Source organism: Oreochromis aureus, linkage group 12, assembly GCF_013358895.1.
Source record: "Oreochromis aureus strain Israel breed Guangdong linkage group 12, ZZ_aureus, whole genome shotgun sequence".
NCBI lineage: Eukaryota > Metazoa > Chordata > Actinopteri > Cichliformes > Cichlidae > Oreochromis > Oreochromis aureus.
In genome coordinates, this window is record NC_052953.1 from 11,018,727 (window position 1) to 11,031,114 (window position 12,388).

General features: G+C 35.7%; 1 protein-coding gene across 1 annotated transcript; it reads left to right on the forward strand.

Annotated features, from left to right (window-relative positions):
• The first annotated feature begins 203 nt into the window (after nucleotides 1–203).
• On the forward strand, nucleotides 204–2,500 carry LOC116312316 (granzyme A-like). Its single transcript, XM_031729711.2, has 5 exons — nucleotides 204–277; nucleotides 467–608; nucleotides 1,269–1,407; nucleotides 1,697–1,966; nucleotides 2,051–2,500. Exons 1-5 carry the CDS (start codon nucleotides 214–216, stop codon nucleotides 2,210–2,212), a joined length of 777 nt encoding a protein of 258 aa, XP_031585571.2. The 5' UTR covers nucleotides 204–213; the 3' UTR covers nucleotides 2,213–2,500.
• Nucleotides 2,501–12,388: the final 9,888 nt, after the last annotated feature.

Sequence of the window (12,388 nt, forward strand, 5' to 3'; positions counted from 1 at the left end):
TCTTGTCGTTGTTGTTGTTGTTGGTGGTGGTGGTGATGGTGAATGGGGTAAAGATTGGTAATGATATATTTGATCACAACCTTAGAAGCGTTTAGGAGCCCATTTTGCTGACTTGTTAATTTCAGTTGTCAGACCACATCCTTTCAGCTCTCTATGTAAAGCTGAGCGTCACAGTTTCAGTGCATTCAACATCTATGAGAGACACAGGGCAAAATGTTCTGCCGGAGTTATTTCACTGTTTTTGTTTCATGCATGCTCCTCATGATCATCCAGCCAGGTGATTAATATTTTCTATGGTACTTTAATTTACTTGTAGACAATTTTCTCATTCATTTAAATAAGCAGAATGCATAGTCGGCATTACAAAAGCAGTTGGTGAAGAGTGTTTGTTTCACTCATCTGTTTTTGACTGCATCATCTGTTATGTGATGTTTGTTATGTGATGGATGTTTTCTTTTTGTTTTAGGTGGTGGGTCTGAGATTATTGGAGGGAAAGAAGTCAAGCCACACTCGTTGCCTTTCATGGCCCATGTGAAAAGCAAAAATTCTTTCTGTGGAGGGACGTTAATCGATCCACAATGGGTCCTGACAGCTGCCCACTGCAAAGAGTAGGAACGCTTTTCAAATCACAATATTGCAATATTTATCTTTAACTGACAGTGTGAAAGATAATACATAAAGAGATTTCACAAGAGATCAGAAGGAAAAAGAAAAAGGAAAATGTTTGTTACTTTTTTATTTATAGATTGTCCATATTCTTGTAGGTATTAATATCTTCACAGAGAATTTTGCACTAGTCATTGTCATATTTTTTTTAATTTTTTAGAATTTCTTCATTTCCTTATCATAGATACAAATCAAATTGGCATCAAACATATTGTCTGTTGTTTTTATAGAAAAGCCTGCAAAACACAAGTAGATTTGTCTGCATTGCACATAAATATTGATGTTGGCCATAATCCAAATGAGAAAAAAAAGATTAAATGTTTAAACAGCGTGGTAATCACTGTCATAGAAAGGGACTGCACTCAGAAATTTCATAACTGAAAAATGATTTATCGTTGAAATTCTTTATTCACCTGGAGGAAAACACCGTGCAGCTTTATCTATGTCTCTAAAATAACCATAACCCAACTATATACAATAATACACATATGTGCAGCTATGATAATGTTATAATTGTTTTATTTAAAAGGGTTAATTTGACCTATTAATAAGTTTATAAGTTATAAGTGAACTTTCACTAATACATTTTTTTTCTTCTACAGTATGAGTAAGGTGACCCTGGGAGCACACTCACTCAAGAAAAAAGAATTCACTTCTAAGCAGGTCCAAAAGGTTGATAAACGTTTTCCTCATCCTGACTATTACCAGACAATCAAGGGCAATGACCTCATGTTGCTCAAGGTAAAGTGATAATTAATTGTCCAAATGCAAGTAAAAGAGAGATGCATTAATGTGAACAAGTTTGTTTGTAATCTTATATGATTTATTTCTGTGCATGTATGGACATATTTGAATAAATTGCTGTGCCTAGTTTGGATTTTCCAAGCAGAATACAAATAAATGAGTGGTGTTTCAAAACCTTACAACATTGGTGTATATATACTAAATACTAAAATTTAAGGCCAGCTCTCTAAAAGTAATGTAGTCATTATCAATATGTAATATTTCTTTTTATATATATTTTTTTCAGTTGAAGAAACCAGTAAAGCTAACCAAGACAGTAAAATGTCTCCAGTTAGCCAAAGTTGTCAAGGACCCTCCAGCTGGAAGGAAGTGTCTGGTGGCTGGATGGGGAAAAACTGAAAACAACAAAACATCAGATGTTCTCCTGTCTGTCAATGTGACTGTGGTCAGTAGACAGACATGCAACTCTCGTGATTATTACAACCACAACCCAGTTATCACCAGTGACATGATATGTGCTGGTTCAAATGGTGAAAAAAAGGCTGATACCTGTCCAGTAAGTATATAGAAAGTATGTAAGTAAGTAAATATCAATATTAAAATATCCATCCACCTCAACACCTTTTTGGTATTTTGTCAGGGGGATTCAGGAGGACCTTTCGTGTGCGATGGAGTGCTGGTTGGTGTCACTTCTTTCGGAGAAGGTTGTGGTAACATTAAAAAACCTGGAGTCTACTCGTTTCTCTCAGAGAAACAACTCAAGTGGATCAAAAAAACAATGCAATCCTCAGAAATGTTATGAACCCACAGGTGTCAATCCATACAAGCTGAGCAAGAAGGAAATCTTTTCTTTGATATTAAATGTCCATGCCTTTAATGTAGACTGCTTACATGACCATTATCCATTTTATCATTTCATATTCTATTTTCTGATATTTCAGTTTCTGTTAGCTTGATGAATTTTTTTTTAGCTATGACAAATATTTTTTTCTTGAACAAGCTCTGTTGTTTATTTTTCATTCCATCTATTTCTGCTTAAAACACCCTATAAGATACTTGTATAAACATTCTACTTTATAATAAACCTAGAGGCAATAATTCTTCTCTCTTTCTTTCATTGTTTGTAACTCTTACCAAGCATCATCTTTTTACTCCTACACCTTCTACACCTTCTATAGGCCACAAGACTATGACTTGCACATTTTCAGAGGACATGACAGCACTACATTCATGATCTCAGTATATGCCCAAACACCCTTTCAATTATCATTTCTTACCTCCACAAATCTTACCTCCTTTTTTTCTGAATAACACAACTTAGTTATTATTCATAGTTAGTGTGAATGCTTGTAAAAGCATTCACAGTATTGTTCTTCTAATCTTTATTATTAGTGTGAATGCTTGTAAAAGCATTCACAGTATTGTTGTTGTAATCTTTATTAGTGTGAATGCTTGTAAAAGCATTCACAGTATTGTTCTTCTAATCTTTATTATTAGTGTGAATGCTTGTAAAAGCATTCACAGTATTGTTGTTGTAATCTTTATTATTAGTGTGAATGCTTGTAAAAGCATTCACAGTATTGTTGTTGTAATCTTTATTATTAGTGTGAATGCTTGTAAAAGCATTCACAGTATTGTTCTTCTAATCTTTATTATTAGTGTGAATGCTTGTAAAAGCATTCACAGTATTGTTCTTCTAATCTTTATTATTATTATTATTATTATATTTTATTTATATATTCAGACGCTTTTTTGTAGTCTATCTCCTTCAAAACCGTTCAACTTAGAAAAACCATTCAAACACCGTTAGATTCCTCTTCTTTTGGACATGACTGCTTCTATTTTTCTCATTTTTAACATTTATATTTTTAATTTTATTCAACTTTTTTCAACAAAAATTTCCCATGTATTTCAATGGGGAGACCCTTCAAATTCTCCTTCAACTTACTCATTTTCAAACTGTATCTGCTTCCATATACGTTGACATAGAGCCACCATTCAAACTTTAAAACGAAGACAAAACATTCAACTATTCAATTTGTATTTATCTTTTCAATATCTGTTATACTTTTTCTTCAGTTCCAGTTTAAGTTTCATGATGTTTTTTCAGCCGTTTCAGAGTTTATAATGGGTGTGTATGGGACGGAATGTTGGGGCTAGAGTGAGACAGCTCAACTGCTAGAGTGAGAGGAGCGAAAAAAATTAATCTGAAAATATTTTTTAAAACTGCTGCTGTGTCCACGGTGTTTGGTCTACAGGTATGATTTTACGCTCAAAACGTAGCCATCGCTGTCCTCTTTCATCCAATGTGTTTACTATTGTACTAGGTGTTATGGTTCTTTCATAAATGTCACCAAAGCACAGCCTCCTCCTCCAACTCCTCCATAGACTCTAATGTTAAAATGGCTCAGAAGGTTCGTTTGAAAATCAGAAGAGCATGGTGTTTTTACACTGTCACCACGTCCATATAATAAACTCCACAGGCATGAAAACTGAGAATTAGGTAGACTGGACATTGCTGCCGCTCACGGTGAAAGAATTTCGTCAATAGGACCTGTACTTTTCATTTGGGAAGGATTTGTTTGGGCCTGACTTTTCTGTTCATTTTAAGCAGCAAAAGTGAGGTGCATGTCTGTGCGTGTGTATGGAGCCCCTGGCTCAGTCACTATAGCAACCAGGCTCACACCTGCCTGCCTAATGAGCTCTGTCTCTCTCACTGTGCCAAGATTCATCTTAAACACTTCTCTTTCAACTACTGCTGTGTCCACAGTGTTTGCTCTACAGACATCATTTTACCCTCAAAACGTCGCCATCGTTCTTCTCTTTCCAACACTGTGTCTTTCAAAGCTCAGAGATGTAAAGCTTTAAAACTGTGTGGATCCAAGTGGAGGGATCACATTTTAGTCATTCAGTCATTCAAAGAATATGAACTTTTAATATTCATTCAGATGTTTTCTGACTCTAAATTTTCTTTTCTCATTACTTAGGTTTTTCTAATTTACATTTAAAACATTTTCAGCTCTTTTCCAACTTCTTCCCTGTGCTTGTCAGCTTTTAGCAGTTCAGCACTTTTGTTTTCAGGTGCAAATTTCTGTATTTTTCATCTCATTCAACATTTTTAACTTAAAATTCAGCAATTAATTCTTTTCAGTGCATATATTCAGATTCAAGCATTCACACTGCAGTTTCTTCAGAAAATGCACTTTCTAGTTAGTGTGAATGCTTGTAAAAGCATTCACAGTATTGTTCTTCTAATCTTTATTATTATTATTATTATTATATTTTATTATATATTCCGTGACGTTTTTTTGTAGTCTATCTCCTTCAAAACCGTTCAACTTAGAAAAACCATTCAAACACCGTTAGATTCCACTTCTTTAGGACATGACTGCTTCTATTTTTCTCATTTATAACATTTATATTTTTAATTTTATTCAACTTTTTCAACAAAAATTTCCCATGTATTTCAATGGGGAGACCCTTCAAATCCTCATTCAACTCACTCCTCTTTAAACTGTATCTACTTCAACATACGTTGACATAGAGCCACCATTCAAACTTTAAAACGAAGACAAGACATTCAACTATTCAACTTGTATTTATCTTTTCAATATCTGTTATACTTTTCTTCAGTTCCAGTTTAAGTTTCATGATGTTTTTCAGCCGTTTCAGAGTTTATAATGGTGTGTGTGGGACGGAATGTTGGGGCTAGAGTGAGAAAGCTGAACTGCTAGAGTGAGAGGAGCGAAAAAATTAATCTTAAAAATTTTTTAAAACTGCTGCTGTGTCCACAGCGTTTGATCTACAGGTATGATTTTACCCTCAAAACGTAGCCATCGCTGTCCTCTTTCATCCAATGTGTTTACTATTGTACTAGGTGTTATGGTTCTTTCATAAATGTCACCAAAGCACAGCCTCCTCCCTCCAACTCCTCCATAGACTCCAATGTTAAAGTGGCTCAGAAAGTTCCTTTGAAAATCAGAAGAGCAGGCTGTCTTTACACTGTCACCACGTCCATATAATAAACTCCACAGGCATGAAAACTGAGAATTAGGTAGACTAGACATTGCTGCCGCTCACGGTGAAAGAATTTTGTCAATACGACCTATACTTTTCATTTGGGAAGGATTTGTTTGGGCCTGACTTTTCTGTTCATTTTAAGCAGCAAAAGTGAGGTGCATGTCTGTGTGCGTGTGTATGGAGCCACTGGGTGCAGTCACTATAGCAACCAGGCTCACACCTGCCTGCCTAACGAGTTCTGTCTCTCACTGTGCCAAGATTCATCTTAAACACTTCTCTTTCAACTGCTGCTGTGTCCATAGTGTTTGCTCTACAGCCATCATTTTACCCTCAAAACGTCGCCATCGTTGTTCTCTTTCCAACACTGCGTCTTTCAAAGCTCAGAGATGTAAAGGTTTTAAACTGTGTGGATCCAAGTGGAAGGATCAGATTTGAGTCATTCAGTGATTCAAAGAATATGAACTTTTAATATTCATTCAGATGTTTTCTGACTCTAAATTTTCTTTTCTCATTACTTAGGTTTTTCTAATTTACATTTAAAACATTTTCAGCTATTTTCCAACTTCTTCTCTGTGCTTGTCAGCTTTTAGCAGTTCAGCTTTTTTGTTTTCAGGTGCAGATTTCTGCATTTTTCATCTCATTCAACATTTTTAACTTAAAATTCAGCAATTAATTCATTTCAGTGCATACATTCAGATTCAAGCATTCACACTGCAGTTTCTTCAGAAAATGCACTTTCTAGTTATTATATTTTATTCTTCCGCACGCTTTTTTGTACTGTATCTCCTTCAAAACCGTTCAACTTAGAAAACCATTCAAACACCATTAGATTCCTCTTCTTTTGGACATGACTGCTTCTATTTTTCTCATTTTTAACATTTATATTTTTAATTTTATTCAACTTTTTCAACACAAAAAATTCCCATGTATTTCAATGGGGAGACCCTTCAAATCCTCATTCAACTTACTCATTTTAAAAACTGTATCTACTTCCACATACGTTGACATAGAGCCACCATTCAAACTTTAAAACGAAGACAAAACATTCAACTATTCAATTTGTATTTATCTTTTCAATATCTATTATACTTTTCTTCAGTTCCAGTTTAAGTTTCATGATGTTTTTCACCCATTTCAGAGTTTATAATGGGTGTGTATGGGACGAATGTTGGGGCTAGAGTGAGACAGCTCAACTGCTAGAGTGAGAGGAGCAAAAAAATAAATCTTAAAATATTTTTAAAACTGCTGCTGTGTCCACGGTGTTTGGTCTACAGGTATGATTTTACCCTCAAAACGTAGCCATCGCTGTCCTCTTTCATCCAATGTGTTTACTATTGTCCTAGGTGTTATGGTTCTTTCATAAATGTCACCAAAGCACAGCCTCCTCCTCCAACTCCTCCATAGACTCTAATGTTAAAATGGCTCAGAAGGTTCGTTTGAAAATCAGAAGAGCATGGTGTTTTTACACTGTCACCACGTCCATATAATAAACTCCTCAGGCATGAAAACTGAGAATTAGGTAGACTGGACATTGCTGCCGCTCACGGTGAAAGAATTTCGTCAATAGGACCTGTACTTTTCATTTGGGAAGGATTTGTTTGGGCCTGACTTTTCTGTTCATTTTAAGCAGCAAAAGTGAGGTCCATGTCTGTGCGTGTGTATGGAGCCATTGGGTGCAGTCACTATAGCAACCAGGCTCACACCTGCCTGCCTAACGAGCTCTCTCTCTCTCACTGTGCCAAGATTCATCTTAAACACTTCTCTTTCAACTGCTGCTGTGTCCACAGTGTTTGCTCTACAGACATCATTTTACCCTCAAAACGTCGCCATCGTTCTTCTCTTTCCAACACTGTGTCTTTCAAAGCTCAGAGATGTAAAGCTTTAAAACTGTGTGGATCCAAGTGGAGGGATCACATTTTAGTCATTCAGTGATTCAAAGAATATGAACTTTTAATATTCATTCAGATGTTTTCTGACTCTAAATTTTCTTTTCTCATTACTTAGGTTTTTCTAATTTACATTTAAAACATTTTCAGCTATTTTCCAACTTCTTCTCTGTGCTTGTCAGCTTTTAGCAGTTCAGCACTTTTGTTTTCAGGTGCAAATTTCTGTATTTTTCATCTCATTCAACATTTTTAACTTAAAATTCAGCAATTAATTCTTTTCAGTGCATATATTCAGATTCAAGCATTCACACTGCAGTTTCTTCAGAAAATGCACTTTCTAGTTATTATTATATATTCGTGACGTTTTTGTACTCTATCTCCTTCAAAACCGTTCAACTTAGAAAACCATTCAAACACCGTTAGATTCCTCTTCTTTTGGACATGACTGCTTGTATTTTTTTCATTTATAACATTTATATTTTTAATTTTATTCAACTTTTTTCAACAAAAATTTCCCATGTATTTCAATGGGGAGACCCTTCAAATCCCCATTCAACTTACTCATTTTCAAACTGTATCTACTTCCACATACGTTGACATAGAGCCACCATTCAAACTTTAAAACGAAGACAAGACATTCAACTATTCAACTTGTATTTATCTTTCCAATATCTATTATACTTTTCTTCAGTTCCAGTTTAAGTTTCATGATGTTTTTCACCCGTTTCAGAGTTTATAATGGGTGTGTATGGGACGGAATGTTGGGGCTAGAGTGAGACAGCTGAACTGCTAGAGTGAGAGGAGCAAAAAAATTAATCTTAAAATATTTTTAAAACTGCTGCTGTGTCCACGGTGTTTGCTCTTCAGGTATGACTTTACCCTCAAAACGTAGCCATCGCTGTCCTCTTTCATCCAATGTGTTTACTATTGTACTAGGTGTTATGGTTCTGTCATAAATGTCCCCAAAGCGCAGCCTCCTCCCTCCAACTCTTCCATAGACTCTAATGTTAAAATGGCTCAGAAGGTTCGTTTGAAAATCAGAAGAGCATGGTGTCTTTCCACTGTCACCACGTCCATATAATAAGCTCCACAGGCATGAAAACTGAGAATTCAGTAGACTAGATGTGGCTGTCGCTCACGGTGAAAGAATTTCGTCAATACGACCTGTACTTTTCATTTGGGAAGGATTTGTTTCAGCCTGACTTTTCAGTTCATTTTAAGCAGCAAAAGTGAGGTGCATGTCTGTGTGCGTGTGTATGGAGCCAATGGGTGCAGTCCCTATAGCAACCAGGCTCACACCTGCCTGCCTAACGAGCTCTCTCTCACTCTGCCAAGATTCATCTTAAACACTTCTCTTTCAACTGCTGCTGTGTCCACAGTGTTTGCTCTACAGCCATCATTTTACCCTCAAAACGAAGCCATCGTTGTTCTCTTTCCAACAGCATGTCTTTCAAAGCTCAGAGATGTAAACCTTTAAAAGTGTGTGGATCCAAGTGGAGGGATTACACTTTAGTCATTCAGTGATTCAAAGAATATGAACTTTTAATATTCATTCACATGTTTTCTGACTCTAAATTTTCTGTTCTCATTTCTTAGGTTTTCCAAATTTTAATTTAAAAACTTTTCAACTATTTTCCAACTTCTTCTCTGTGGATGTCAGCTTTTAGCAGTCCAGCACTTTTGTTTTCAGGCGAAAATTTCTGTATTTTTCATCTCATTCAAAATTTTTAACCTAAAATTCAGAAATTAATTCATTTCAGTGCATACATTCAGATTCAAGCATTCACACTGCAGTTTCTTCAGAAAATGCACTTTCTAGTTAGTGTGAATGCTTGTAAAAGCATTCACAGTATTGTTCTTCTAATCTTTATTATTAGTGTGAATGCTTGTAAAAGCATTCACAGTATTGTTCTTCTAATCTTTATTATTAGTGTGAATGCTTGTAAAAGCATTCACAGTATTGTTGTTGTAATCTTTATTATTCTATTTTATTATTATAGATTCCGTGACGTTTTTGTACTCTATCTCCTTCAAAACCGTTCAACTTAGAAAACCATTCAAACACCGTTAGATTCCTCTTCTTTTGGACATGACTGCTTCTACTTTTCTCATTTATAACATTTATATTTTTAAAATTATTCAACTTTTTCAACAAAAATTTCCCATGTATTTCAATGGGGAGACCCTTCAGATCCTCATTCAACTTACTCATTTTCAAACTGTATCTACTTCAACATACGTTGACATAGAGCTACCATTCAAACTTTAAAACGAAGACAAGACATTCAACTATTCAACTTGTATTTATCTTTTCAATATCTGTTATACTTTTTCTTCAGTTCCAGTTTAAGTTTCATGATGTTTTTCAGCCGTTTCAGAGTTTATAATGGGTGTGTATGGGACGGAATGTTGGGGCTAGAGTGAGACAGCTGAACTGCTAGAGTGAGAGGAGCGAAAAAATTAATCTTAAAATCTTTTTAAAACTGCTGCTGTGTCCGCAGCGTATGCTCTACAGGTATGATTTTACCCTCAAAACGTAGCCATCGCTGTCCTCTTTCATCCAATGTGTTTACTATTGTACTAGGTGTTATGGTTCTTTCATAAATGTCACCAAAGCACAGCCTCCTCCCTCCAACTCCTCCATAGACTCCAATGTTAAAGTGGCTCAGAAAGTTCCTTTGAAAATCAGAAGAGCATGGTGTCTTTACACTGTCACCACGTCCATATAATAAACTCCACAGGCATGAAAACTGAGAATTAGGTAGACTGGACATTGCTGTCGCTCACGGTGAAAGAATTTCGTCAATAGGACCTGTACTTTTCATTTGGGAGCGATTTGTTTCGGCCTGACTTTTCTGTTCATTTTAAGCAGCAAAAGTGAGGTGCATGTCTCTGTGCGTGTGTACTGAGCCATTGGGTGCAGTTACTATAGCAACCAGGCTCACACCTGCCTGCCTAACGAGCTCTGTCTCTCACTGTGCCAAGATTCATCTTAAACACTTCTCTTTCAACTGCTGCTGTGTCCACAGTGTTTGCTCTACAGCCATCATTTTACCCTCAAAAAGAAGCCATCGTTCTTCTCTTTCCAACAGCATGTCTTTCAAAGCTCAGAGATGTAAACCTTTAAAAGTGTGTGGATCCAAGTGGAGGGATTACACTTTACTCATTCAGTGATTCAAAGAATATGAACTTTTAATATTCATTCAGGTGTTTTCTGACTCTAAATTTTCTGTTCTCATTTCTTAGGTTTTCCAAATTTTAATTTAAAACTTTTCAGCTATTTTCCAACTTCTTCTGTGTGAACATCAGCTTTCAAAAGTTCTGCACTTTTGTTTTCAGTTTAATAAATCTGCATTTTCCAGCTCATTCAACATTTTTATTTTTAACTCAAAATTCAGCAATTAATTCATTTCAGTGCATACATTCAGATTCAAGCATTCACACTGCAGTTTCTTCAGAAAATGCACTTTCTAGTTAGTGTGAATGCTTGTAAAAGCATTCACAGTATTGTTCTTCTAATCTTTATTATTAGTGTGAATGCTTGTAAAAGCATTCACAGTATTGTTCTTCTAATCTTTATTATTAGTGTGAATGCTTGTAAAAGCATTCACAGTATTGTTGTTGTAATCTTTATTATTAGTGTGAATGCTTGTAAAAGCATTCACAGTATTGTTCTTCTAATCTTTATTATTATTATTATTATTATATTTTATTATATATTCCGTGCGTTTTTGTAGTCTATCTCCTTCAAAACCGTTCAACTTAGAAAAACCATTCAAACACCGTTAGATTCCACTTCTTTAGGACATGACTGCTTCTATTTTTCTCATTTATAACATTTATATTTTTAATTTTATTCAACTTTTTTCAACAAAATTTCCCATGTATTTCAATGGGGAGACCCTTCAAATCCTCATTCAACTCACTCCTCTTTAAACTGTATCTACTTCAACATACGTTGACATAGAGCCACCATTCAAACTTTAAAACGAAGACAAGACATTCAACTATTCAACTTGTATTTATCTTTTCAATATCTGTTATACTTTTTCTTCAGTTCCAGTTTAAGTTTCATGATGTTTTTTCAGCCGTTTCAGAGTTTATAATGGGTGTGTATGGGACGGAATGTTGGGGCTAGAGTGAGAAAGCTGCACTGCTAGAGTGAGAGGAGCGAAAAAAATTAATCTTAAAATCTTTTTAAAACTGCTGCTGTGTCCACAGCGTTTGATCTACAGGTATGATTTTACCCTCAAAACGTAGCCATCGCTGTCCTCTTTCATCCAATGTGTTTACTATTGTACTAGGTGTTATGGTTCTTTCATAAATGTCGCCAAAGCACAGCCTCCTCCTCCAACTCCTCCATAGACTCCAATGTTAAAGTGGCTCAGAAAGTTCCTTTGAAAATCAGAAGAGCAGGCTGTCTTTACACTGTCACCACATCCATATAATAAACTCCACAGGCATGAAAACTGAGAATTAGGTAGACTAGACATTGCTGCCGCTCACGGTGAAAGAATTTTGTCAATACGACATGTACTTTTCATTTGGGAAGGATTTGTTTCGGCCTGACTTTTCTGTTCATTTTAAGCAGCAAAAGTGAGGTGCATGTCTGTGTGTGTGTGTATGGAGCCCTGGCTCAGTCACTATAGCAACCAGGCTCACACCTGCCTGCCTAACGAGCTCTCTCTCACTCTGCCAAGATTCATCTTGAACACTTCTCTTTCAACAGCTGCTGTGTCCACAGTGTTTGCTCTACAGCCATCATTTTACCCTCAAAACGAAGCCATCGTTCTTCTCTTTCCAACAGCGTGTCTTTCAAAGCTCAGATATGTAAAGTTTTTAAACTGTGTGGATCCAAGTGGAGGGATCACATTTTAGTCATTCAGTGATTCAAAGAATATGAACTTTTAATATTCATTCAGATGTTTTCTGACTCTAAATAGTCTTTTGTCATTTCTTATGTTTTTCTAATTTACATTTAAAACATTTTCAGCTCTTTTCCAACTTCTTCTCTGTGGTTGTCAGCTTTTAGCAGTTCAGCTTTTTTGTTTTCAGGTACAAATTTCTGTATT